General features: G+C 66.0%; 5 protein-coding genes across 10 annotated transcripts; 4 read left to right on the top strand and 1 right to left on the bottom strand.

Moving 5' to 3' along the window:
- The first annotated feature begins 62 nt into the window (after window positions 1-62).
- Window positions 63-3,004, top strand: ARF3 (ARF GTPase 3). 5 transcript variants are annotated; one of them, XM_072919679.1, is made up of 5 exons: window positions 65-208; window positions 991-1,172; window positions 1,283-1,393; window positions 1,478-1,602; window positions 2,014-3,004. In XM_072919679.1, the coding sequence occupies exons 2-5, from the start codon at window positions 1,025-1,027 to the stop codon at window positions 2,173-2,175; spliced, it is 546 nt and encodes a 181-aa protein (XP_072775780.1). In that variant the 5' UTR covers window positions 65-208; window positions 991-1,024; the 3' UTR covers window positions 2,176-3,004. The 5 variants fall into 5 exon arrangements, with proteins under 5 accessions (XP_072775778.1, XP_072775780.1, XP_030115429.1 ...); XM_030259569.4 differs by having other exon boundaries at window positions 66-216; window positions 993-1,172; XM_072919677.1 differs by having other exon boundaries at window positions 63-208; window positions 1,283-1,602.
- Window positions 3,005-4,853: 1,849 nt separating this feature from the next.
- Window positions 4,854-6,864, top strand: FKBP11 (FKBP prolyl isomerase 11). The gene is made up of 6 exons (XM_030259580.4): window positions 4,854-5,044; window positions 5,457-5,522; window positions 6,200-6,287; window positions 6,367-6,400; window positions 6,490-6,560; window positions 6,631-6,864. Exons 1-6 carry the CDS (start codon window positions 4,928-4,930, stop codon window positions 6,846-6,848), a joined length of 594 nt encoding a protein of 197 aa, XP_030115440.1. The 5' UTR covers window positions 4,854-4,927; the 3' UTR covers window positions 6,849-6,864.
- A 161-nt stretch (window positions 6,865-7,025) lies between these two features.
- CCDC65 (coiled-coil domain containing 65) lies at window positions 7,026-10,212 on the bottom strand. The gene is made up of 9 exons (XM_030259380.4): window positions 10,115-10,212; window positions 9,617-9,744; window positions 9,251-9,418; window positions 9,004-9,173; window positions 8,725-8,863; window positions 8,448-8,645; window positions 7,807-8,025; window positions 7,571-7,723; window positions 7,026-7,452 (listed from the first exon to the last, which is right to left on the bottom strand). Exons 2-9 carry the CDS (start codon window positions 9,740-9,742, stop codon window positions 7,228-7,230), a joined length of 1,398 nt encoding a protein of 465 aa, XP_030115240.4. The 5' UTR covers window positions 9,743-9,744; window positions 10,115-10,212; the 3' UTR covers window positions 7,026-7,227.
- A 214-nt stretch (window positions 10,213-10,426) lies between these two features.
- On the top strand, window positions 10,427-16,095 carry RND1 (Rho family GTPase 1). Its single transcript, XM_030259556.4, has 5 exons — window positions 10,427-10,598; window positions 10,682-10,769; window positions 13,061-13,170; window positions 13,868-14,002; window positions 14,840-16,095. The coding sequence occupies exons 1-5, from the start codon at window positions 10,479-10,481 to the stop codon at window positions 15,083-15,085; spliced, it is 699 nt and encodes a 232-aa protein (XP_030115416.3). The 5' UTR covers window positions 10,427-10,478; the 3' UTR covers window positions 15,086-16,095.
- Window positions 16,096-16,391: 296 nt separating this feature from the next.
- On the top strand, window positions 16,392-24,419 carry DDX23 (DEAD-box helicase 23). Of its 2 annotated transcripts, none has more exons than XM_030259336.4 (17): window positions 16,392-16,521; window positions 17,282-17,484; window positions 17,860-17,958; window positions 18,071-18,167; window positions 18,257-18,322; window positions 18,826-18,964; window positions 19,045-19,175; window positions 19,249-19,361; window positions 19,454-19,597; window positions 20,713-20,938; window positions 21,045-21,190; window positions 21,609-21,786; window positions 21,866-22,108; window positions 22,705-22,856; window positions 22,955-23,063; window positions 23,164-23,338; window positions 23,847-24,419. In XM_030259336.4, exons 2-17 carry the CDS (start codon window positions 17,282-17,284, stop codon window positions 24,068-24,070), a joined length of 2,445 nt encoding a protein of 814 aa, XP_030115196.1. In that variant the 5' UTR covers window positions 16,392-16,521; the 3' UTR covers window positions 24,071-24,419. The 2 variants fall into 2 exon arrangements, with proteins under 2 accessions (XP_030115196.1, XP_030115194.1); XM_030259334.4 differs by having other exon boundaries at window positions 19,042-19,175.
- The last annotated feature ends 58 nt before the right edge of the window (window positions 24,420-24,477 follow it).

Here is a 24,477-nt window from a genome sequence, read left to right as displayed (position 1 = left end):
CCCCCTCCCTCCGCCGCTCCCCGCGCGCGCCCCCGGTACCGGGCGGGGGGGGGGGGGTTGCGGGAAGCGGTGCGGGGCGGCGGGGTGGGGGCGGGGGGGGCACCGGGCGCTCTCGCGAGATCGGCGCGATCGGGGCCTCCGCTTCCGGCGGCGGGAGCGGTGCAGAGTCAGCGGCGGCGGGGGCGGAACCGGCACCGGCACCGGCACCGGCACCAGGTGCGGGGGGCCCGCACCGCTCGGGGATGCGGGGCGCGGGCATCGCCGTGGGGTGTGCGGGGGTACGCGGGGGGAGGGGGGGTCGGCACCGGGGAGGGGGGGGTGCAGCCCGTGCCGGGGTGCCCGGTGCGGCGGGGGCGCGGAGCCCCCCGTACCGGGGTCGTACCGGGGGCGGGGGGGGGATGCGGTGCGGTGCGGTGCAGCGGGCGGGGGCGGGGGGCAATGCGCAGTGCGGGGCGGAGAGGCGGTGGTTTGGGGGCGCGCTGCCATGGGGGGGTGGTGAAGGGGGGAGCGGCGGATTCGGGGGTCCCGGGGGCGCGGGGGGTGCACACGCTGGCGGGGAAGGGGCGCGCTGCGGCGGCGGGGGGCGATGGGGCCTCCCCCTCGGAGGGGCTGCGGTGATGGGGGCATGGTGCGGAGGTGGGGGTGCAGAGGAGGGGTCGGGTCCGGGGGGGCTCTGCTCCTCTCGAGGAGGGCGACGGCCCTGCCTCAGTTTCCCCCAGTGCAGCGCCCTGGGCTGTCCTTTTGCAGGGTGCAGCGGGGCACGGCTTAGCATCCCCATCTTTGCAGCCCCCCCATATCGAGCTGCACACAGAGACACCCCCGTGCAGTGCACGGCCCCCTCCCCAGCCCCTTGCCTGGGGTCCCCCAAGCCCCGCATCCCCCCAAGACATGAGGATCCCCGATTCCTGCAGCCCCCCGCTAGCACGGGGGACCCCTCAGCTCCACCCCTGCAGATTTCAGGGCCTCCCCCAGCCTGCCCCATGCCCCCGCAGGATCCGGCCTCGGAGCCAGCGCCGCCGTCACCATGGGCAACATCTTCGGGAACCTGCTGAAGAGCCTGATTGGGAAGAAGGAGATGCGGATCCTGATGGTGGGGCTGGACGCTGCTGGGAAGACCACCATCCTCTACAAGCTCAAACTGGGGGAGATCGTCACCACCATCCCCACCATCGGTGGGTGAGGTTGGGGGGGCACTGAGCAGAGACCGCTCCCCATCTGGGCTCCTTCGAAGGAGCTGGTGGCTCCCCGTGCCTCAGTTTCCCTCCACTGTCGCTCCCCGCAGGGTTCAACGTGGAGACGGTGGAGTACAAGAACATCAGCTTCACCGTGTGGGATGTGGGTGGGCAGGACAAGATCCGGCCCCTCTGGAGGCATTACTTCCAAAACACCCAGGGTAGGTGTCTCAGGGGACAGCGTGGGGGGACTCGGGGAGCGGGGTGGCCACAGGAACCCCGTCACTGCCCGCTCCTCTCGCCAGGGCTGATCTTCGTGGTGGACAGTAACGACCGGGAGCGGGTGAATGAGGCGCGGGAGGAGCTGATGCGGATGCTGGCGGAGGATGAGCTGAGGGACGCCGTCCTCCTCGTCTTCGCCAACAAACAGGTGGGTCTGGGGGTGGGGAGAGCCCTGTGGTGGGACTGAGACATCCCCAGGGTGTCAGGGCAGCTATCTGGTGTAGGACTTCTCTAGGCATCAGGGCTCCTGTCAGAGGCTGTGTGACAGAGCCACGTCCATCCCTGTGGCACCAGGGCTGGTGGTGTCCCCTGGGGCCATCCCCGTGGCACCAGGGCTGGTCTTTAACACGGCTCTGGCCATCCCTGTGGTGCCAGGGCTGGTGTCTCACATCCCCACGGCAGATTCCCATTCCTTCCTGTAGCATCAGGGCTGACGATGTCCCCTGTGGCAGAGTTGTGCCCACCCCTGTGGCATCAGGGCTGCTGCCAGCCCCCGTGGAGGGGTCGTATCCATTCCTGCAGCATGGAGCCCCTGTGTGACCTCCCTTGTCTGCTCCAGGACCTGCCCAATGCCATGAACGCAGCGGAGATCACGGACAAGCTGGGGCTGCACTCCCTGCGCCACCGTAACTGGTACATCCAGGCCACCTGTGCCACCAGCGGGGATGGGCTCTACGAGGGCCTCGACTGGCTCGCCAACCAGCTCAAGAACAAGAAGTGAGGGGAGGTCCCCCTGTGCCCCCTCGGCCCCCCCTGGGCCGTGCCAGGGCCCCCCCCAGCCGCCCCCTCCCTGCCCCGGTTGGGTTTTGCTTTCTTCTGGCACCGGTTGCTGTGGGGTTTTTCGCCTTCTTTGGGGTCCCCCTGGTTCCCCTCGGATCTCGTGTGTGCGTGCGTGGAATTAGAGCTCTATATAACGCCCAGGGGGGCAGGGGCAGAGCCCCGGGAGGGTGGGATAGGGGCTGGGGGGCCACCTCAGCACTGCCCTGCCTGGGGGGGCCGGGGACACCCTGTCCCCATGCATGTCCCTGCACCCCTCGCCTTCCTCTGGACCAAATGTGGGGGCAGCCGGGCCACGGGGGGGGATTTGGGACTATACACCTCCCCTTCCCTCCCAGCACCCCCTCCTGGCCCCACGTGCCCCCCCCGGGCATCCCACACGTCCCCAGCCCCCCCATGTCACTTCGAGGCAGGTCTCCTTCCCGCAGCGCGACCCCCGCAGGGGTGGGGGGCACGGGGCTGCCAGGACCTCTGCGGCCCCCTGGCCATGCCCCCCTCCTCGCCCTGGCCGCCTGCCCCCCTCCTCCCCCCATGCCAGCATAGTGATTGTATGTCCCTGCCCCTCACGGACGGACAGTGTCCCCCCACCCCGTACTGTGCCCCCCATCCCCAGCACCGTATTTATACCCCTGGTCTGTGCTTGGTGTGACGTGTCGCTGCGGCTCTGCCCTGTCCAGGGACGTGTGTTCTCAGCCCCCCCCCAGCCCCCAGCGCCTGAGACGGTGGGTGACCTCCCCTGACCCCCCCCTTGGATATTAAACATGTTTTATGTAGCTCTGCCCCTCGTCTCTTCTTCCGCAGCCCCCCCAGCGTGGGGGTCCCGCGGAGGGGACGGTGATGGACAGCCCTGGGCTGGCTTTAATTAGAAAGAGCTTAACGGGGCGGGGGGTGTGAGGTGGGGCTGGCAGGGGGTGAGGGCCCCCCCCCCGCCCCTTCCCAGGCTCATCTTTAGGGGAATATTGGATGAAATGGTAAATCCCATTAGCGCTAATCCCAGCTGGGGCGTGGGGACGGTGCCAGTGCTGGGATGGGCGCGAGTGGGACTTGGCCCCCCCACCCCTGCCCCATGTCACCCCCCTGCATGGGTTAAGGGGGCCTGAGTTGCATTTGGGGCCAGCACGGCCGTGCCATCCCCGTGTCCCCGCTGGACTGGTGGCTGGGGGGGCTGTTGGCCGTGTGTGTGACACCAGGGGGCTGTGCTGGCGGCTGGGAGCTGCAGAACCAGCACCAGGGCCCAGAACGGGGGGGACCAGGGCCCAGCACTCCGAACTGGGGTGACCAGAGCCAGCACCAGGGCTCAGAATGAGGTGACCAGGGCACCCCAGTGGGTTGGGGGACATGGGGGTGACATGGGGGAGCCCCAGTGCAGGTGACCAGGGCACCCCAGTGGGTTGGGGGACATGGGGATGACCTGGGGGAGCTCCAGTGGGTGACCAGGGCACCCCAGTGGGTTGGGGGACATGGGGATGACCTGGGGGAGCTCCAGTGCAGGTGACCAGGGCACCCCAGTGGGTTGGGTGACATGGGGATGACCTGGGGGAGCTCCAGTGCAGGTGACCAGGGCACCCCAGTGGGTTGGGGGCTGTGGAGATGACATGGGGGAGCTCCAGTGCAGGTGACCAGGGCACCCCAGTGGGTTGGGGGACATAGAGATGACCTGGGGGAGCTCCAGTGCAGGTGACCGGGGCACCCCCAATGGGTTGGGGGACATGGGGATGACACCGGGGAGCTGAAGTGGGGATGACCGGGGCTCTGGGAGCTCCCTCGGGGGGGCTCAGCGTGGATGACCGGGGCTCCCCGGTGGGTGGGAGCAGCGGAGCCGGCACCGACGCGTTCCCACCGGCTGGACCGACGGCTTTGTATGGCGGGGGCTGACCCGGCGCCCCTAATCCCATTAGCGCCCCGGGCCCGGCCGCCAGCCCGGCTTCCCCACCTCTCGGCAACCGAGGCTGGTATGTGGGTGCGCCGGTGGGGCCGGCGTGCCGATGCCGTCGTCCGGGAGCTGCACCGGGGCCGGTGACACCAAGGAGGCCATCCCGGCGGACACGGGGCCGGAGATCCCGGCTGCCCACCGGGGGGATTCCCTGCGTTGCCAGCTCTGCCCCGGGGGTTGGGTGTCTCCAGGCACACGGACGGGGCTCCACCGGGCCAAGCTCCGTCCCACCGGGCTCCACCGGGCCCCCAGCCCGGGCTCGGGGCTCGGCTTCCCTTGTCTTGCACCGCCGGGGCTGGAAGAGCTGCGGGAGTGGCGGGAGAAGGAATGACCCGCACCCGTGGCGGGTTCTGGACCCGGGGAGGGGTCCCGGGCTCCGGTGGGTGCCGGTTTCCCCGGGCTGTGCTGCCGCCTGCTGGCACCGGCAGGACACCGGGGGCTGCACCCAACCGGTGCCTGGGACGCGTTCCCGGCCCAGACCCCCGCCCGGACCCTCCGCTCTGACCCTCACCCGGAGCCCCCGCCGGGACGGTCCCCGGGCAGGGGCGAGCCCGGGTGCCCGCCGGGGTCCCCACGGAGCACCGGGCACCGAGGCAGCGGCCGGTCCTCAGCATCCTTCCGTCCCGCAGCTCCGCCGGGGCCCGGAGCAGGCGCGGGTGCCCGTCCCGGGGCCGGTCTCGGTGCGGGGGCGGGCCCGGGGGCGGGCCCGAGGCTGAGGGGCGGTCCCGGTGCCGGTGCCCGTTCCTCCGCCGCCAGCTCGGCCATGCCGTTCCCCGCCGCGCTGCTGTTCGTGGCACTGCTGCTGCCGCCGCCGCCGCTCTGCCGCGCTGCCGAGAGCGAAACCGAAACCGGCGCCCGGGAGCTACGGCTGGAAACGATCGTGAGCCCGGGGGAGACGGGGCAACCGGGGCTGCGCGGGAGGCACCGGGGACCCACGCGGCCCCCTTAGGCAGGCAGCTGAGACCGGGGCGGGACCGGCAGGGAACGGCGGGACCGGCGGGACACGGGGCACCGGCGGCATGGTGCCGCTCGGGGGGCACCGGGGAGCTCGGCCCGGGCACGGGGCGGGAGGCACCGGGAGGGCCGGGCTGCGGCTGTGGGGAGCCACGGGGCACCGGGAGGACCGGGCTGCGATGGGAGGGCAGCGGGAGGACCGGGCTGTGGCGGAGGACGGGGCGGCCGGGCGGGAGTTCGGCTCTCGGAGCGCTCCGGGGGCCCGGTGGGCGCGGGGGCTGCGCGGACCCCGAGGGGAGGGGGCCCCGTCCCGGTTCCCCGTGAGCTCCCCGTTGCAGGTGCCCCCCCCCGAGGGCTGCACGGAGCTGTCGGCGCCGGGGGACACGGTGCACATCCACTACACGGTGCGGGCGGGCGGCGGGAGGAACACGTCAGCACTGCGCTCCGGCGGGCGGGGCGGGGGCACCGGCACCGGCACCGGCACCGGCACCGGCGGGGCAGCCTCGGCCGGCACCGGGGCGGTACCGGGGGTTGTACCGGGGTGGGCATGGGGCGGTACCGTGGTGGAACCGGAGTGAGCGTGGGGGTGGTACCGGGGTGGGCATGAGGACGGCACTGGGCTGGACAAGGGGAGGGTGCCACGGTGCCACTGAGACTGGCATGGGGACAGCCCCAGGATGGGCTCTGGGTGGCACCTGGAGTGGCACAGGGAGACACTGGGGCTGGCGTGGCATAACCCCGGTGTGGGCATGGCTGGCACTGGGATTAGCCAGAGGATTACCTTGGCATGGCTCTGGCACTGGGAGCGGGGAGGATGTCCCAGAGTGACACGGAGTGTACCGGGACTGGGATCAGCACAGGGATGGCACAGGAGGGGGCACAGGGACTGGGATCAGCACAGGGATGGCACAGGAGGGGGCACAGGGACTGGGATCAGCACAGGGATGGCACAGGGGAGCTGCAGGGACTGGGATCAGCACCAGAGCAGCACTGGGAACATGCTGGCAGCCACACAGAGAAAGTGCCAGGGCTGTGTCCCCAGGGGTGACCATGGCAGTGACTGTGACCGTGCCCCCCACAGGGCACGCTGGAGGATGGCCGGATCATCGACTCCTCGCTGAGCCGGGACCCCCTCCAGGTGGAGCTGGGCAAGCACCAAGTCATTCCCGGTGGGTGAGGGGCTCAGGGGAAGTGGGGGTGGGGGTAACCCCGACTAGCCCCACTCACCCTCGCCCCACTCTCTTACAGGTCTGGAGCAGAGTCTGCTGGACATGTGTGTGGGGTAAGTGCAGATGGGGGACACGCGGGTGGGCAGTGTCCCCCCCAGTGTCCCCACCAGAATTGGTGGCACCAACGCTCTCACTGTGGCAGGGAGAAGCGCAGAGCCATCATTCCCCCTCACTTAGCCTACGGCAAGAGGGGCTCCCCCCCCACCATCCCAGGTGAGCACAGCCCTCAGGGTCCCCGTGGGGTCTCTGTGGGGTCCCCGCTCAGGCTGTGCCCCCCTCGCAGGTGACGCGGTGCTGCGCTTCGAGGTGGAGCTGGTGGGGTTGTCCCGGGCCAGTTACTGGCAGAAGGTGGTGAACGAGGTGGTGCCACTGCTGTGCCTGGGGCTGGTGCCAGCACTGCTGGGGCTCATCGGGTTCCACCTATACCGCAAGGCCAGCAGCCCCAAGCTCTCCAAGAAAAAGCAGAAGGAGGAGAAGAGGAACAAAGCCAAAAAGAAATAAAACCTTCCCCTCGGCATCTGCGGCTGCTCTTCCTGAGACAGTGGTGGGCACAGAGCAGTGGGAAGGGGCTGTGCACCCCTCAGCTCCCTGCCTGCTCCAGGGCCCTGGTGGGTCGTGTCAGACCTGAGTGGGAGGTGACAGACTCAATGAATCTCAGAAATAAGACCCTGGAGCACATTTTCAGGCAGTTTTGCTCTTTTAAGGCATATCCAGGCAGTGACAATCCCTGAGCCCCCAAACACCAGGGAGACTGCCAGGGAGCCTCAGCTTGGAGCTGGTGGAGCCAGGAATGGGGTCCTGGTGGTTGACCCCTCCCCAGAGGCTCTTGGGGTGCACCACACCTTGTGTCCCCGAGCGTGGCTCCCCCACGATGTGGGGCTCATTTCTGGGGATGCAACTTTTGCTTGGTGGTGAGGAGGGGGTGGAGGTCTTTGGGCACCTTCTGGTTGATCGTAGCCCCCGCCAGGTACTGCTGGAGCAGCCCCCGCAGCTCCTGGTTCCTGTCTGCCAGGGCTGCCCGTGCCCGCTCCAGCCCCTTCTCCTCCAGCTTCGCCTTGTTGAACCGCTGCCAGAACCGCTCCAGCCCCACGTAGTCCTGCAAGGCCTGGGGGGAGGCAGCGGGGAGATTTTGGGGTCTCCAGCCTGCCCAAGCACCAGCTGGGGGATCCCCAGGGCTGCATCACAGCCCTGCTGCCCTGAGCACTGCGGCGGTGCCTCCTCACCTGTGCCAGGGGCTCGCCGGCGGTCTCCTCCAGGACCCTGAGGGCTTTTTGCTGCTCCCACTCGGCCAGGGAGGAGGGGTAGAAGGGCAGCACCTTCTCCTCCTGTGTCTCCAGCTTTCGGCACATCTCAGCCAGGCGCAGGACGCGCTGGGCCTGGGGGGGACGCCGGGAAGGGCAGGAAGGGACAGCAGGACACAGGGCACAGGGACATCCCCACCCAGCGCTGCCCGACTCACCTTCTCCACCACCTGCCGCAGCACCTTGAGGGTGGCACTGCACTGGCAGGTGAGCGTCACCAGGTGGGTGTGAGCCGTGGCCCCGGCCTGGCTGAGCTGAGCCCGCAGCTTCTGGAGCTTCTGGAGGGCGAGTTCCCTCTCGTCCCGGATGCGCTGGGTTTGCTCCTCGCTCTCCTGCAGCTGAGCCGCGATCTGGCCCCTCGTGCTCGTAACCAAGTCCTGGTGGAACAGCAGGATGGCCACTGGGGAAAATTCCTTCTTGGAAAGGGTGGCCCAGCTTTGGAATGGGCTGTTCAGGGCAGTGATGGAGGCACCGTCCCTGGAAGTGCTCAAAAACCAGGTGGATGTGGCCCCTGGGGACGTGGCTTAGTGGTGGCCCCGGCAGCACTGAGAGAACAATTGGACTTGATGGTCTTAGAGACTTTTCCAGCCTCAGTAATTCCATGATTCTATGGCTCAGGCACTGCTCCACAAACTCTTGGGGGGCCCTTGCTTAGCCTGGCTTGTTGTCACCTCCTTGCCAGTGCTGGCTTGGACTTGATGGGCCTCAGAGGCTTCTCCAACCTCAATAATTCCATGGAAAATTAGTGGGGATTGCCAGTGACCGCCACTCCCACAGCCACCCAGCACCCTGCCAAAACCTGGAGCTTCTGCAGCTTCTTCGCCTGTGCATCAATCTCGCAGGAAGTCTTCTCACACTTCCTCTTCAGCTCCTCAAACTCCACCTTCTTCTTCTCTGTGGCCTGGGCGTAGCTCCTCCGGGCTGCCTGGATCTGGTCCCACAGCCCCTCCAGCCTGGCCACCAGCTGCAGCCGGCTGTACTGCTGATCCTGCCAGCACTGGGGACACACAGGTGACACCCCCAAACCTCCCCTGCCAGCCCCGAGAGCCCCTCGGTGCTCCCTTGTGCCCCCTTGCCTTGTTTTTGATGTCGTCCCGGGCGCTCTGGAAGCTCAGCAAGGCCTCGTGCTCGTTCCTGGCGTGATCCTGCTCCATGGCCAGCGCCATGTCCTGCAGGCAGCAGCTTTCCCAGTCCTGCTGCTCCAGCATGGCTTTTCTGTGGGCACACAAGGCAGGGCAAAGGGGTTTCCTCCCTGACAGAGACGCTGTGGGGCCAGGGAAGGCTCAGCTCCGTCCCAGGAGAGCCCATGGGTGCCCCTGCTGCCCCGTTCCCCTTCTCCCTCTGAAATTCCACACCTCTCAGCCTCAAACTCGGCCTTCAGGGCGCCCACCTGGGCACTGAACCCCTGTTCCAGGTAGCCCAGGCGGCAGCGCTGGAGGTGCAGCAGTTGGTCTGTGAGGTGCAGGTGGCTGCGCAGGGCTCGGTTCTGCTGCTCCTCTGCTTCCTTCAGCTCCGTGACCAGCGCCTGGGGAGTTTTTGGGGGGAGTGGGGGTCATGTGTGTCCCCTGGCACCCCCCATGCCCTGCCAGCCCCCACAGGCACCTCAATGGCGCTGTCCTTGCAGTCCATGACCCGTGTGAAGGTCTGGCTGAGGATCTCGATGTCCTGGTGCAGCTCCTGGTCCTTGGTCTTGCGCTGGGCCGAGCGCCAGAGCGTGCAGACCTTGTGGAGACCCCGCCTGCTGCTCTGCTCCTCCCGGGACAGCTTCTCCTGTGGAGGGACCGTGGGAAGTGGGAAAGGGGCAGGAGTGGGCTTGGGGCTGTCTCTGGTACCAGGGGGTGCAGCAGAACAGGGGCAGCCCCAGCCCTGGTGGGGATGATGGGGGCGTTTGCTGGGGAAAAGCGGTTTGGGGGCTCAGAGAGGTGGAGTTTGGAGGAGATCGGGGGTGGCTGCAGCAGGCTCCCGGACCTGCAGGAAGCGAGTGAGCAGTTCCCGCTTGGCTTTGGCCGCCTCCTCCTCAGCCAGCGCTTGTCTCTGCAGCAGCAGCAGCTCGTCCTGGGCCGCCCTGGGGGCAGTGGGACGGAGCCCCGCCATGGCTGGAGAAGGGGACACGGCAGGAGGGGTTGGGGGATGCCCGGGGTCTGCCTCCAAGGCCTGTTCCCCCTGCGCAGACCCCCTCCCCTCCATCCCCCGCACTATGGGGTACCCCACACCCCATAACCTTCTGCCCACCCCAGGCTCCCCCAGGCCCCTTTCTTTGCCCCTCCACTTGGGAGTACCCTCAGACCCCCTCAAGCCCTGCTCATCCCCTCTCCCCTTCCAGAGGGGACCCCCCAGCCCTGTTTCCACCTCCCTCCCCAGGACCCCCCCAAGGCCCATTCCCGCTGCCCATCTCCAGAGCCCTCCCAGCTCACCCCCCTCCCTCCCACGCTCTCCCAGCGCCCACCGCCCTTTGCCCAGCCCCACCTCCGCCTCTGGGGTGTCCCTCCCCGCTCTGGGGTCCCGGTGCGGTCCCGGTCCCGGTACCGGTGGCGTCCCTCCGGTCTCCCGGCAACGGCGGCGGGGGGGGCGGGGCCTCGCCGCACTTCCGCCCTGACCCGCGCCTGCGCCCCCTGGCGGCCAATAACGCGCTCGCACCCCGTGCGGGGCGTGCCCCGCCGGCTCTGCCTCGCGGCTATTGGCCGGAGCTCCGGGATTCCCCGCGCTGATTGGCGAGCGGGCGCCGCCGTGGGCGGGCGCTGCAGCCGGCGGGGTATATAAGGGCGCTGCGGCGGCGGGGCGCAGGGCGGTGGGTGGGTGCGAGCGGGGGGGGTCCGTGCGCGCCGCCGCCATGCGGGAGCGGAGGCCGGCGCCCGCCGCTCCGGCCCGGTGCAAGCTGGTGCTGGTGGGTGACGTGCAGTGCGGCAAGACGGCCATGCTGCAGGTGCTGGCCAAGGATTGTTACCCCGAGGTGAGCCCAGACCGGCACCGGGAACCGGCAGCGGGCACCGGCAAGCGGGACCGGGCGCTGACGCTCTCGGTGCCCCGTTGCAGACGTACGTGCCCACCGTGTTTGAGAACTACACGGCGTGTCTGGCCAGCGAGGAGCAGCGGGTGGAACTGAGCCTCTGGGACACCTCCGGTACCGGTGCACGTTTGAGGGGCTGGCGGGGGCTCCGCTACCGGAGAAGTGGGGCGGGGGCTGCCCGACCCTGGGTCGGGCTGTTTGCTGGGGAAGGTGGCTAGGGGTTTTTGGGGGGTCGTGGTCGGGATGCTGCAGTGAGCGGGGGGTCGCTGCAGTGGGGTGTTTTGGTGTCCCGAGGGTGTTTTGGGGACCCGCAGCGCGGCGGGGAGGGGCGCTGGTGGCCGTGGAGGGGTCTCGGCGCTGTTTTGGGGCTGTTTTGTGGTCCCTGCGGCCGCGCTGGGCTGGCTTCAGGTGCAGGGTCACATCCGTGGGGGTGGGGAGCGCAGCTTCTCCCCAGGGACCGACCCCACGGTGGTCCCGACACCCTCACAGGAGGCTGAGCCCCCTCCTTGTGGGGTCCCCGCACCGCTGAGCCCCCCTCCCCGCGGTGTGAATTGGGCGGATTAGGGGATATCCCGGTGTTGCCCTTCCCGGGGCACCCCAAAGAGTTAGGGGGGGGTCGGGGTAGCCCTGCCCGGTGCTGCAGTGTCCCCCCCGGGCGGTGGGGGGGGGTCCCCGCCGGTCCCCGGTTGTCATGGCGATGCGCTGGCGCAGCCTCTTTGCTATTCCGTGCACGGAGCGTCTGGGCTGCGAAACCCCTCCGAGGCCTTTGGGGGGCCGGGGGGGACGGACGGGAGGGACATCCCGGAGCCCCCCACCCCACTGACCCCCTCCCGCACCCCCCTTTACCCCCGCGCCGGGACCCCCGCAGTCCCGGTGCGGCGCTGGTGGCTCCGTGTCCCCGAGGACCCCGAGGGGGTGGCAGCGTGTCCCACCCCCTCCTCCGGCTTCCCCCCTCACCCCGACACCCCTCGGTGCTGCCGGGGCTCCCCAAAACGGGGGGCGGGGGGGATGTTACATAAACACCGCGGGCTCCATTTCCCGCTGCCTCGCCAGGGCGCGATGCGACGTTGATGGGCTGCGGGGACGGAGGTGGCGTTTTGGGGGGGTTCCAGAGCTGTGCCCCTCTCCCCGGCCCCTGGGGGGCTGTGTCCCTTTTGGGGGGCTCTAAAGCTGTGTCCCTATGGCCTTCTTGGGGTTCTCTAGAGCTGTGAGCTGCCACCCTGAACAGGAGGGGAGCTGTGTCTGTTTTGGGGGGCTCTGTGCCTTTTGGGGGGCTCTAGAGCTGTGTGTCCCTCTGTCCCTTTTGGGGCGCTGTGTCTGTTTTGGGGGGTTCTGTGCCTTTTGGGGGGCTCTAGAGCTGTGTGTCCCGCTGTCCCTTTTGGGGCGCTGTGTCTGTTTTGGGGGGCTCTGTGCCTTTTGGGGGGCTCTAGAGCTGTGTGTCCCTCTGTCCCTTTTGGGGAGCTGTGTCTGGTTTGGGGGGCTCCAGAGCTCGGTGCACCCACCTCAGGCATGAATAGGGTTTGTCTTTTTTAAGGAGGTCTAGAACGGTGTCCCCCCTCACCCCTTTTGAGATTCTGTGTCTGTTTTCGGGGGCTCTAGAGCTCTGCTCCCCTGTCCCTTTTGGGGTTCTCCCAAACTGTGAACCCCCATGCTGGGCAGGAGTGAGGCTGTGTCTATTTTTAGGGGCTCGGTCTTTTTTGGGGGCTCCAAGGCGGTGCACCCCACCTCAGGCAGGAGGCGGCTTTGTGTCTTTTGGGGGTCTGTGTCCCTTTTGAGGGGCTCTGGAGCTGTGTCCCTCTGTCCTTCTTGGGGTTCTCTAGAGCTGTGAGCCACCACCTTGAGCAGGAGGGGAGCTGTGTCTGTTTTGGGGGGCTCTGTGCCTTTTGGGGAGCTCTAGAGCTGTGTGTCCCTCTGTCCCTTTTGGGGTCCCTAGAGCTGTGTCCCCATGCCGGGCAGGAGTGGGGTTGTGTCCCTTTTGGGGGGGTTCTCTAGAGCTGTGTCCCCACCCCAAGCAGGAATGGGGCTCTGTCCCTTTTGGGGGCTCTAGAGCTGTTCCCTCACCCTGGACAGGAGTGGGGCTGTGTCTATTTTGGGGTCTTGAGACCTGTGTCCCCACCCCAGGCAGGATGGGGGGCTGTGTCCCTTTTGGGGGGCTGTGTCCCTTTTGAGGGGCTCTAGAGCTGTTTGTCCCTTTTGGGGGGCTCTGTCCCTTTTGAGGGGCTCTAGAGCTGTGTGTCTGTCCCTTTTGGGGGGCTGTGTCCCTTTTGGGGGACTCTAGAGCCGTGCCCTCACCCCGGGCAGTTTGGGGGGCTGTGTCCCATTTGGGGGGCTCTGTCCCTTAGCCAGACCCCCTTTCCCGTGTCCCTGGGGTGGGGGGCTGAGCGGTGACCCCCGTTTTCCCCCAGGCTCTCCCTACTATGACAACGTGCGGCCCCTGTGCTACAGCGACTCGGACGCTGTCCTGCTCTGCTTCGACGTCAGCCGCCCCGAGACCCTCGACAGCGCGGCCAAGAAGGTGGGGAGGGGGCTCAGACCCCGGGCCAGCGTCCCCGTGGGGTTTGGGGGGCTCAGAGATGTGGGGACACCAGCCTGGGGGATCCCTGTGGGGTTTGGGGGGCTCAGAGATGTGGGGACATACATGCAGGGGGATCTCTGTGGGGTTTGGGGGCTCAGAGATGTGGGGACACTAGCCTGGGGGATCCCTGTGAGGTTTGGGGGCTCAGAGATGTGGGGACACTGTCCTGGGGGTATCTCTGTGGGGTTTGGGGGGGGCTCAGAGATGTGGGGACACCAGCCAGGGGGATCCCTGTGGGGTTTGGGGGTTCAGGGATGTGGGGACACCAGCCTGGGGGGATCCCTGTGGGGTTTGGGGGTTCAGGGACAGGGGGACACTGTCCTGGGGGTATTTCTGTGGGGTTTGGGGCTTCAGGGACAGAGGGACACTGTCCTGGGGGTATCTCTGTGGGGTTTGGGGGTTCAGGATGTGAGGACACTGTCCTGGGGGTATTTCTGTGGGGTTTGGGGGTTCAGGATGTGAGGACACTGTCCTGGGGGTATCTCTGTGGGGTTTGGGGGTTCAGGGATGTGAGGACACTGTCCTTGGTGGTACCTCTATGGGGTCTGGGCTGGCACACCGAGACCCCACCCCTATGGGGTGACAGGGAGAGGCTCTTGGGGTGCCCTGAGAGCAGCTGTGTGCCCCGACCCCTCAGTGGAAGAGCGAAATCCTGGATTATTGCCCCAACACCCGGGTGCTGCTCATCGGCTGCAAGACGGACCTGAGGACAGACCTGAGCACGCTGCTGGAGCTCTCGCACCAGAAACAGGCGCCCATCTCCTACGAGCAGGTCTGCCTGGCTTTGGGGGGCCCCGCTGTCTCTGGGGGTGCTTTTGGGGTGTCCGGCTGCTCTGACCTGAGCGTGGGTTTGGGCTGTCCCGGGGTTTGCACAAGGCTCAGTTTGGGGTGTCCTGGTGGGTTCTGGGGGGTGTCCTGGTGTTTGTGTGATGAGTTTGGGGGCGTCCTGGTGTTTGTGGGATGGGTTTGGGGGTGTCCCAGTGTTTGTGGGTTGGGTTTGAGGGAGTCCCAGTGTTTGTGGGATGGGTTTGGGGGCTGTCCTGGTGGATTTGGGGCTGTCCCAGTGTCTGTGGGATGGGTTTGGGGCTGTCCCACTGTCTGTGGGGTGTATTTGGGGCTGTCCCGGTGAGTTTTTGGGGCTGTTCTGCTGTCTGTGGGACAGTCCCAGTGTCTGTGGGGTGGGTTTGGGGGCTGTCCCGGTGGGTTTGGGGCTCAGTTTGGGGCTGTCCCGGTGGGTTTAGGGGCTGTCCCAGTGGTTTGAGGCTGTCCCGGTGGTTTGGGGCTCAGTTTGGGGCTGTCCCGGTGGGTTTTGGGGTTGTCCCGGTGGGTCTGGGGCTGTCCCTCTGTCTGTGGGGTGTATTTGGGGCTGTCCCTCTGTCTGTGGGGTGTATTTGGGGCTGTCCCTCTGGCTGTGGGGTGTATTTGGGGCTGTCCCACTGTCTGTGGGGTGTATCTGGGGCTGTCCCACTGGCTGTGGGGTGGGTTTGGGGCTGTCCCACTGTCTGTGGGGTGTATTTGGGGCTGTCCCTCTGGCTGTGGGGTGTATCTGGGGCTGTCCCTCTGGCCGTGGGGCTCACCCTGCCCTGTCCCTCCTGCACCGGGCTCGCAGGGCTGCGCGGCCGCCCGGCAGTTGGGAGCCGAGGGTTACCTGGAGTGTTCGGCCTTCACCTCGGAGAAAAGCGTTCACAGCATCTTCCGGACCGTGTCCGGCCTGTGCCTGAGCAGAGCCCCCCCCCAGCCGCCCCGCAGCCCCCCCCGCAGCCTCTCCAAGAGACTCCTGCACCTCCCCAGCCGCTCCGAGCTCATCTCCTCCACCTTCAAGAAGGAAAAAGCAAAAAGCTGCTCCGTCATGTGAGGGGCCAAGGGAATGACCCCACACACACAAACACGCACGCACTCACCTTTGGGACCCCCCCTCAAAGCCCCCCGAATAGGGTGGGGGGGCTGGACGGGGCTCTGGAGTCTGCAGCTCCCCCCCCTCAAAAGGAGGGTGGGGGGTGCTGCCCTTCCCTGGCACCATCGCCCTGCCAGCCCCACAGCCTGGGGAAGGGGGTCTGGGGGTGTCCCCAACCCTGAGGGGGTCCCTGGGGGATTTGGGGCACACAGGACCCCAGGGACATCAACCCATAGGGGTCCCTGTGGGGTTTGGGGTGCACAGGACCCCGGGGACATCAACCCATAGGGGTTCCTGTGGGGTTTGGGGTGCACAGGACCCCAGAGACATCAACTCCGAGGGGTCCCTGTGGGGTTTGGGGTGCCCAGACCCTCAGGGACATCAACCCCGAGGGGGTTCCTGGGGAGTTTGGGGTGCACAGGACCCCAGGGACATCAACCCTGGGAGGTTTGGGATGCCCAGACCCTCAGGGACATCAACCCCAAGGGGTCCCTGCGGGGTTTGGGGTGCACAGGACCCCAGAGACATCAACCCCAAGGGGTCCTTTTGGGGTTTGGGTTGCCCAGACCCTCAGGGACGTCAACCAGAGGGGTCCCTGCAGGGTTTGGGGGGCACAGGATCCCAGAGACATCAACCCCAAGGGGTCCCTGTGGGGTGTTGGGGTGCCCAGACCCTCAGGGACATCAACCTGGGATGGTCACTGTGGGGTTTGGGGGACACAGGGACCCTGTCCTGGGGATCCCTGTGGGGTTTGGGGTGCACATCATGGGACTCATCCATGGACTCATCCTGTTTTCTCCCCCTTTCCCCCACCCCTCATCTGCTGCTTGGCCCTGGGGGACCCTGTGGGTTGGGGAGGGGGAGGGAGGCTGTTTTATGGACTGTCTTGGGTGGGGGGGGTGTATCTGTTCCATGTCAGTGTTATTAAAAAGCTTATTTATTATCAGAAATATAACACCTACCTATGTGCAGCCCTGCCTGGCCCTGTGCTTTGGGGAGGGATCCTGCTTTTTGGAGGCTGGTGGGAGTTTGGGGATGTGTTGGTGTCACTGGCGATGGTGACACCGACGTGGGGCTGCGCTGTCACCCCTGGGTGCTGGTGCAGAATCTCTGGTTGGGGTGGCTTTGGGGTGCTCTGGGCCGCGGGGACACGGGGACAGCGTCCCGGGGGGGACTCTTTGCGGTGGGGAGGGGGGAGCGCCGCGCGGCGGAAGGATCACGGGGCGCGGCGGAGCTGCGACCGCGCAGGGGCGCTGAGGGCGCGCGGAGGCTGCCGGGAGCTGTAGTCCAAAGGCGCGGGGGCTGCCGGGAGCTGTAGTCCCGCGCCGTCCCGGCGTGCCCTGTGGGCCCGGCAGACATGGCGGCGGAGCGGCGGCGCTGATCCCGGGGCCGCGGCGGTGAGCGGGGACCGGCGGGAGCGAGCGAGGGGCATTGCAGGAACCTCCCGGGGGCCCAGGGGCTGGAGAGCCCTGCTGCCGCGGCACCGGGCGGAGCCCCGCTACTGGGTACCGGCGGCAGGGCCTGGAGCGCCGTTGCGCCGCGTCCCCCGGGCCTGCCGGAGCCTTTCCGGGGTTCCCCGGGGCTCTCCGCATCCACCCCCCGGGGCTCCCTCTGCCCTCTCGGGGTACTCCCTTCCCTCTACGTTCTCTCCTCGGGGCCCCCCAGCCCTTCCCGCTCCTTGCTGGGGTCCCTCTGTGCCCTCTTGGGGGTGCCCCCGGCGTCCCCCCTCCATCCTCAGGGTCCCTTTGGGCTGTCCCCGGGTTCCCTCTCCCACCTGAGGGTCCCTTTGCTCTCTCCCCGGGTTCCCTCTCTCTATTTTGCTCTCTCCCGGGGTCCCCCAACTCTCGCTGCTGCTTCTTGGTGTCTGTCTGTTCCTTCCCCGGCTCCTTTGCCGTCCCCCCATTTCCTCCTGGTGGACTCTCAGCCCTCCCCACTGCTCCTTGGGGTCCCTCTGTGCCCCCCCTGGGTCTCACAACCCTTCCCTCTCCCTCCTGGCCCTCCCGGTGCCGCCCCCGGCCCTCCCGGTGCAGCCCTGACCCTCCCGGTGCCGCCTCCGGCCCTCCCGGTGCCGCCCCCGGCCCTCCCGGTGCAGCCCCCGGCCCTCCCGGTGCCGCCCCCGACCCTCCCGGTGCAGCCCGCCCTGACCCCTCCCCGCAGATGGCCGGAGAACTGGCGGACAAGAAGGATCGGGATGCATCCCCGGTGAAGGAGGAGAGGAAACGCTCCCGCTCCCCTGAGCGGGACCGGGAGCGGGACCGGGACCGCAAGAGCTCCCCAGCCAAGGAGCGGAAGCGGCACCGATCCCGGGAGCGGCGGCGGAGCCGCTCGCGCTCCCGCTCCCGCTCCAAGTCCACGGAGAGGTGAGGCAGCTCTTTTAATTGAAAAAATTTTAAAATTTTAATTGAAAAAATTAAATTATTAATTAAAAAAGAAATAAAATTTTTATACCCCTTTCAAGAGGATATAAAGAAAAATTTAATAACGGTGTTTATTTATTTTATAAAGGGTATAAAGAGGCTCCCTTTTAAAGTTTTGAGCTTACTTTGCCTTCCTCCTAGCCCTGCCTCCTGGCAGGAATTGGGGATTGGGAGCACTGAGCCCACCACCCTCACTGCTGCATTGGCCAGGAAATCTCCAAATGAGCCAAATCTCAGATGCCTGAACCCAAACCTCTGCAGGGCCCCCCGGGGGTGGGTGAGGGCTGTGGGGCCGTGCTCTGATCCCCCATCCCACAGGGATCGGCGGCACAAGGAGCGGGACCGGGACCGCAGCAAGAAGGAGCGGGACAGGGACAAGGATGGGCACCGGCGGGACAAGGACCGCAAGCGCTCCAGGTGGGTCCTGGCGGTTTTTGTGAGGGGTTCCTGCTCTCCCCTAACCCCCTGGAGGCTGGAGATCCCTCAGGGCTGGGCTCGGTGTCTTATTCCGTGCTGTTTTCCTTGGAAGTTTGTCCCCGGGCAGGGGGAAGGACTCCAAGTCGCGGAAGGATCGGGAGGCACGGAAAGCAGAGGAGGAGGAGGAAAATGCCTTGAAGAAGGAGAAGGTGAGGAGGGTGTGGGAGCGGCTCCAGGAGGGTCCAGGTCCCTGGGGAGTGATTCCAGGAGCGGTGCTGATATCTGGCCTCTCTTGCAGGCGCAGCCGCTGTCCTTGGAGGAGCTGCTGGCAAAGAAGAAGGCAGAAGAGGAGGCAGAAGCCAAGGTGGGAGCAGGAACAGGAGCCTCCTCCCTCTGCTGGGGGTGTGGATGTTTGTGGGGACGCTGCAGGGGGACCCCAGGAGGGAACAGGGAGGGCTGAGAAACTTGGGGGTGCAGAGGGACCCCAGAAGGAAGCAGGGAGTGCCAGGGGACACCGGGAGGGGTCATGGGCTGGAGCAGGGAGGGCTGGAGGGCACCTGGGGGGCTGTGGAGACAGGGGAGAGAGGGACCCCCAGGAGGGAGCAGGGGGACTTTGGGAAGGCTGAGAGGTCTGGCGAGGGGCACAGAAGGGCCCTGGGAGGGAAAGGAGGGCTGGGGGACACGGGGAGGGAGCTCCTGGCAGGGAGTGGAGAGGTCTGGGGTATCCAGAGAGGGAGAGAAAGAACCCAGGAGGGAGAGGAGAGGCCTGGGGGGTCCGGGAAGGAGCAGAGAAGGCTGAGGGGACCCCGCAGCAGCACGGGGGTGGCAGGCAGGGCCCAGTGTGACGTTGCCTCTCTCCTGTGCCAGCCCAAGTTCCTGTCCAAGGCGGAGCGGGAGGCCGAGGCCCTGCGGCGGCGGCAGCAGGAGGTGGAGGAGCGGCAGCGGCTGCTGGAGGAGGAGAGGAAGAAGAGGAAACAATTCCAGGAGATGGGCAGGAAGATGCTGGGTAAGGGCTCATCCCTGGAGACCCCAGCCAGCCCTCGGGGCGGGTGCTGGCTCTGAGCCCCTTCCCCTGCCCCCCAGAAGACCCCCAGGAGCGCGAGCGCCGGGAGCGCCGCGAGCGCATGGAGCGCGAGACCAACGGCACCGAGGACGAGGAGGGCAGGCAGAAGATCCGGGAGGAGAAGGACAAAAGCAAAGAGCTCCACGCCATCAAGGTGGGCCTGGGGGCTGGTCCGGGGGAAAGCTGGGGGGGAGATGGGGGGTCCCACTGAGGCTGGGGTCCTGCAGGAGCGGTACCTGGGCGGGGTGAAGAAGCGCCGGCGCACGCGGCACCTCAACGACCGCAAGTTCGTGTTCGAGTGGGACGCGTCGGAGGACACGTCCATCGACTACAACCCCCTGTGAGTGCTGGGGTGCCCCTAGGGCTGGGGGTGTCCCTGTGGGGTGCAAGGCAGCCCCCAGCCCTGCTCCTGATGCTCCCACCCTGCTCCAGGTACAAGGAGAGGCACCAGGTGCAGCTGCTGGGCCGCGGCTTCATCGCTGGCATCGACCTGAAGCAGCAGAAACGGGAGCAGTCGCGGTTCTACGGGGACCTGATGGAGAAGAGGCGGACGCTGGAGGAGAAGGAGCAGGAGGAGTGAGGTTTTGGGGAAGCTGGGAGGGTGCTGAGGGGTGTGTGGGGTCATGGCTGGCTTAGCTTGGTTGGGATGTGGAGCTGGGCTGCAGCAGGTCCTGCAGGAAATCGGCAGAAGGGTTCTAGAGGCACAGAGTGAGCCCTATCTGCTTTCTCCTTCCCTTTCCTCACCTTCCTCACTCCCTTTTGTCATCCCTTTCTTTGCCCTGCCCTCATTTCCCTGTCCTCACCCCCATTTCTCCCATCCCCTTTCCTTCTCCCTTTTCCCCCATTTCCTTTTCCTTCATTCTCCTTTCTGCATCCTGCTTTCCCCGTTCCCTTTTCCTTCATCTCCCGTTTCCTATTGCTTTCTCCCCATCACACTTTTCTCTTTCCCTTTTCCCCATCCTTTTTCTCTCATCCCCCTTTACCTATCCCCTTTTCCCCATCCTGCTTTCCCTTTTCCCCATTCCCTGTTTCCCCTTTTCCCTTCCCCTGTTTCCCCCTTTTCCCCCCCCATTCCCCTTTTCCCCCCCCATTCCCCTTTTCCCCCCCCATTCCCCTTTTCCCCCCATTCCCCTTTTCCCCCCCCATTCCCCTTTTCCCTCCCCATTCCCCTTTTCCCCCCCACATTCCCCTTTTCCCTCCCCATTCCCCTTTTCCCCCCCCATTCCCCTTTTCCCCCACATTCCCCTTTTCCCCCACATTCCCCTTTCCCCCCCCATTCCCCTTTCCCCCCATTCCCCTTTCCCCCCATTCCCCTTTTCCCCCCCCATTCCCCTTTTCCCCCCCCATTCCCCTTTTCCCCCCCATTCCCCTTTTTCCTTCCCCATTCCCCTTTTTCCTTCCCCATTCCCCTTTTCCCCTCCCCATTCCCCTTTTCCCCCCCACATTCCCTTTTCCCCCCCCATTCCCCTTTTCCCCCCCATTCCCCTTTTCCCCCCATTCCCCTTTTCCCCCACACTCCCCTTTTCCCTTCCCCTGTTTCCCCTTTTTCCTTCCCCATTCCCCTTTTCCCCCCGCATTCCCCTTTTCCCTCCCCATTCCCCTTTTCCCTCCCCATTCCCCTTTTCCCCCACATTCCCCTTTTCCCCCCCCATTCCCTTTTCCCCACTATCCCTTCCCCATCCCTCCGGCAGGGCGCGGCTGCGGAAGCTGCGGAAGAAGGAGGCCAAGCAGCGCTGGGATGACCGGCACTGGTCCCAGAAGAAGCTGGACGAGATGACGGACAGGGACTGGCGCATCTTCCGCGAGGATTACAGCATCACCACCAAGGGGGGCAAGATCCCCAATCCCATCCGCTCCTGGAAGGACTCCTCCCTGCCCCCCCACATCCTGGAGGTCATTGACAAGTGCGGATACAAGGTGGGCACGGAGAGGGGGAGCTGGGGAGGGGGGAAAAAAGGGTCGTCAGGGATTTGGAGAGGGGGAACAGGGGAAGTTCTGCTCCCAACCTGCTCCTCCCCGGCAGGAGCCGACCCCGATCCAGCGCCAGGCCATCCCCATCGGGCTGCAGAACCGGGACATCATCGGCGTGGCCGAGACCGGCAGCGGCAAGACGGCGGCATTCCTGATCCCACTGCTCGTGTGGATCACCACCCTGCCCAAAATCGACCGGTGCGGGCCGGGGACACTGCCCTGGGGACGGGGTGGAGTGGCAGGGTGACACTGCACAGGGGGCGGGACCGTGGGGGTGACAGGGTGACACTGTCGGGGGATTGAGGCAGGGTTACAGGTGACAGGATGGGGTGACAGGGTGACACTGCACAAGGATCAGGACTGTGGGGGTGACAGGATGGGGTGACAGGGTGACACTGTTGGGGATTGAGGCAGGGTTACAGGTGACAGGATGGGGTGACAGGGTGACACTGCACAAGGATCAGGACTGTGGAGGTGACAGGATAGGGTGACAGGGTGACACTGTCGGGGGATTGAGGCAGGGTTACAGGGTGACATGGTGGAGGAGATGGGGTGACACTGGAGGGGCACGCATGTGGCACTGTGTGTGACACAACCATCTCCTGCCATGCTGCAGCATCGAGGAGTCAGACCAGGGGCCCTACGCCATCATCCTGGCTCCCACCCGTGAGCTGGCGCAGCAGATTGAGGAGGAAACCATCAAATTCGGGAAACCCCTGGGCATCCGCACCGTGGCCGTGATCGGCGGCATCTCCCGCGAGGACCAGGGCTTCCGCCTCCGCATGGGCTGCGAGGTGAGTGGGGAGGCTGGGGGGGTCTCAGGGGGGCAGCTCAGCCCTGGGCTGGCTCCCACCGACCCCCCCGGCCCCCCAGATCGTCATTGCCACGCCGGGCCGGCTCATCGACGTGCTGGAGAACCGGTACCTGGTGCTGAGCCGCTGCACCTACGTGGTGCTGGACGAGGCCGATCGCATGATCGACATGGGCTTCGAGCCCGACGTGCAGAAGATCCTGGAGCACATGCCCGTCAGCAACCAGAAACCCGACACCGACGAGGCTGAGGACCCCGAGAAGATGTTGGCCAACTTCGAGTCCGGGAAGCACAAGTACAGACAGGTGGGTGTGGACGAGGAGGGTTCCTGTGGGGTGAGGAGGGACAATTTGGGATTTTGGGGAGGGGGTTGAGGGAATGGGAGTCACATTTCTGCTCTGTGGAGGAATGTTCCTGCCTCACAGTGGATGTTCCTGTCCCGTGAGGGGTCATTCCTGCCCCACAAGGGGACATTTTTGCCCTGTCAGGAGCATTTCTGCTCCATGGGGGACAATCGTGCCCCAAAGGGAAAGGTCCTGCCCCACAGGAAGATGTTCCTGCTCCATAGGGGAACATTCCTACCCTTCTAGGCTCATTCCTACCTCATTGAGGGTTGCTTCTGCTCCATGGGGGATGTTCCTGCCCCACTGGGGTTGTTCCTATTTCATTGAGGGATGTTCCTGCTCTGTGGGAACACATTCCTGCCCCACTGGGGTCATTCCTGCTTCACTGGGGGATGTGCCTGTCCCACAGGTGATGTTCCTGCTCTATGAGAGCGACATTGTGCCCCATCAGAGGCGTTCTAACCTCGCTGTGGGATGTTCCTGCTCTGCGGGGGGATGTTCCCTGCCCCACGGGGGGGGACATTGCCACCTCACAGGATGTCACTGTTGCCTTGCAGACTGTCATGTTCACAGCCACCATGCCACCGGCCGTGGAGCGCCTGGCCCGCAGTTACCTGCGGCGCCCGGCCGTGGTCTACATCGGCTCGGCCGGCAAACCCCACGAGAGGGTGGAGCAGAAGGTTTTCCTCATGTCCGAGTCCGAGAAGAGGTGGGGAGCACGGATTTGGGGGTGGCCTGGGGCTTGGAGGGCAGGGCCTTCAGCGTCTCTTTGCCCAACTGTCTCTTCCTCCTCTTTCTGCTCTACAGGAAGAAGCTCTTGGCCATCCTGGAGCAGGGCTTCGACCCGCCCATCATCATCTTCGTCAACCAGAAGAAGGGCTGCGATGTGCTGGCCAAGTCCCTGGAGAAGATGGGGGTGAGGCTGGGCTGGGAGGGGTCACCCTGAGCCCTGTCGCCCTCGTCCCCACGTGGGGGCTCCGTGCTGTGCCCCCCATTGACCCCCCCTGTTCCCACAGTACAACGCCTGCACCCTGCACGGTGGGAAGGGCCAGGAGCAGCGGGAGTTCGCCCTCTCCAACCTCAAGGCTGGGGCCAAGGACATCCTGGTGGCAACGGACGTGGCAGGACGTGGCATCGACATCCACGACGTCTCCATGGTGGTCAACTATGACATGGCCAAGAACATCGAGGGTGAGCCTGGGGGGCACTGAGAGGGGTAGTGGGGGGCGTGCTGCCCGTGCTGGGGGTGCTTGGCACTGATGTTACCTGCACTGGAGGGGCTTTGGGGGGTTGCTCAGCCCTGATTCTGCCACACTGAAGAGGCTGTGACGTTGCTCAGCTTTGGTACGGGGTGTGCAGGGGGTGCCTGGCCCTGGTACTGCCCTCACCAAGGGGTTGCAGAGGTGCCCAGCCCTGGTTCTTGGGATAGAGGGTGCCCAGCCCCAGTGCTGAGGGTGTGGGGAGTGCCCAGCCCCAGTGCTGAGGGTGTGGGGAGTGCCCAGCCCCAGTGCTGCCTGTGTCAGGGGATGGGGGGGTTCCTGGCATTGGTTTTTGGGGGTGGAGGGGGTGCCCAGCCCTGGTGCTGCCACACACAGGGAGCTGTGGGGTGCCCAGCCCTGGTACTGGGAGTGCAGGGGGGGCTGCAGGGAGTGCCCAGCCCTGACACTGCCCACACTGAGCCCTTCACTTTCCCCCCCAGATTACATCCACCGCATTGGGCGGACGGGCCGAGCAGGGAAGAGCGGTGTTGCCATCACCTTCCTCACCAAGGAGGACTCCACGGTGTTCTACGACCTCAAACAGGCCATCCTGGAGAGCCCCGTGTCCTCGTGCCCCCCCGAGCTGGCCAACCACCCCGATGCCCAGCACAAACCAGGCACCATCCTCACCAAGAAGCGGAGGGAGGAGACCATCTTCGCCTGAGGCCCCCCTTCATCACCCCTCCGGGGACGACAGGACCAGCGAGGCTGCCAGGACTGCTCTGGCTGCTTTTTCCCAGCTCTCTGTGCTCCCCAAGGACTGCCCACAAGCAGAGACTGGGGCTGGGATTATCCCAAAACATCCCCCCTGTTCTCCCAGTCCCCCTCCCCACTTTCCCCACGGAGCGGAGGAGCTGCTGGAGGCTGTTTGGGGGCCGGTCCCTCCCTTCTGCCAGGGCGGGGCTGGTTTTGTGGCTGTCCTGGGAACTGTCTGCACCTCATCCTTCGGGTTTTTGGATTTTTTTTTTGTAGTTGAAGCTCCAGGCTGCAGGAATAAACCGGCAGCAGCGTTACCGGTGTCGCCTCCTCGTCCTCTCCCTTCCCTGGGTGCCATGGCCCAGCCCCTGGGTG

This window comes from Taeniopygia guttata, chromosome 29 (assembly GCF_048771995.1).
Source record: "Taeniopygia guttata chromosome 29, bTaeGut7.mat, whole genome shotgun sequence".
Classification (NCBI taxonomy): domain Eukaryota; kingdom Metazoa; phylum Chordata; class Aves; order Passeriformes; family Estrildidae; genus Taeniopygia; species Taeniopygia guttata.
The sequence above is the reverse complement of the archived record's forward strand: the minus strand, read 5'-3'. Positions and strand labels throughout refer to the sequence as shown.

Excerpts from the sequence above, each read along its gene's own strand:
- FKBP11 (XM_030259580.4), top strand. The coding sequence starts at position 4,928 with ATGCCGTTCCCCGCCGCGCTGCTGTTCGTGGCACTGCTGCTGCCGCCG. Across the intron at positions 5,045-5,456 it reads AGCTACGGCTGGAAACGATC|GTGCCCCCCCCCGAGGGCTG; the intron begins GTGAGCCCGGGG and ends TCCCCGTTGCAG. Across the intron at positions 6,288-6,366 it reads CAAGCACCAAGTCATTCCCG|GTCTGGAGCAGAGTCTGCTG; the intron begins GTGGGTGAGGGG and ends ACTCTCTTACAG.
- CCDC65 (XM_030259380.4), bottom strand. The coding sequence starts at position 9,742 with ATGGCGGGGCTCCGTCCCACTGCCCCCAGGGCGGCCCAGGACGAGCTG. Across the intron at positions 9,419-9,616 it reads TGCTCACTCGCTTCCTGCAG|GAGAAGCTGTCCCGGGAGGA; the intron begins GTCCGGGAGCCT and ends GTCCCTCCACAG. Across the intron at positions 9,174-9,250 it reads GCAAGGACAGCGCCATTGAG|GCGCTGGTCACGGAGCTGAA; the intron begins GTGCCTGTGGGG and ends AAAACTCCCCAG.
- RND1 (XM_030259556.4), top strand. The coding sequence starts at position 10,479 with ATGCGGGAGCGGAGGCCGGCGCCCGCCGCTCCGGCCCGGTGCAAGCTG. Across the intron at positions 10,599-10,681 it reads CCAAGGATTGTTACCCCGAG|ACGTACGTGCCCACCGTGTT; the intron begins GTGAGCCCAGAC and ends GCCCCGTTGCAG. Across the intron at positions 13,171-13,867 it reads TCGACAGCGCGGCCAAGAAG|TGGAAGAGCGAAATCCTGGA; the intron begins GTGGGGAGGGGG and ends CCGACCCCTCAG.
- DDX23 (XM_030259334.4), top strand. The coding sequence starts at position 17,282 with ATGGCCGGAGAACTGGCGGACAAGAAGGATCGGGATGCATCCCCGGTG. Across the intron at positions 18,323-18,825 it reads AAGAGGAGGCAGAAGCCAAG|CCCAAGTTCCTGTCCAAGGC; the intron begins GTGGGAGCAGGA and ends CTCCTGTGCCAG. Across the intron at positions 19,176-19,248 it reads AAGAGCTCCACGCCATCAAG|GAGCGGTACCTGGGCGGGGT; the intron begins GTGGGCCTGGGG and ends GGGGTCCTGCAG.
- ARF3 (XM_072919677.1), top strand. The coding sequence starts at position 1,025 with ATGGGCAACATCTTCGGGAACCTGCTGAAGAGCCTGATTGGGAAGAAG. Across the intron at positions 1,173-1,282 it reads CACCACCATCCCCACCATCG|GGTTCAACGTGGAGACGGTG; the intron begins GTGGGTGAGGTT and ends CGCTCCCCGCAG. Across the intron at positions 1,603-2,013 it reads TCGTCTTCGCCAACAAACAG|GACCTGCCCAATGCCATGAA; the intron begins GTGGGTCTGGGG and ends TGTCTGCTCCAG.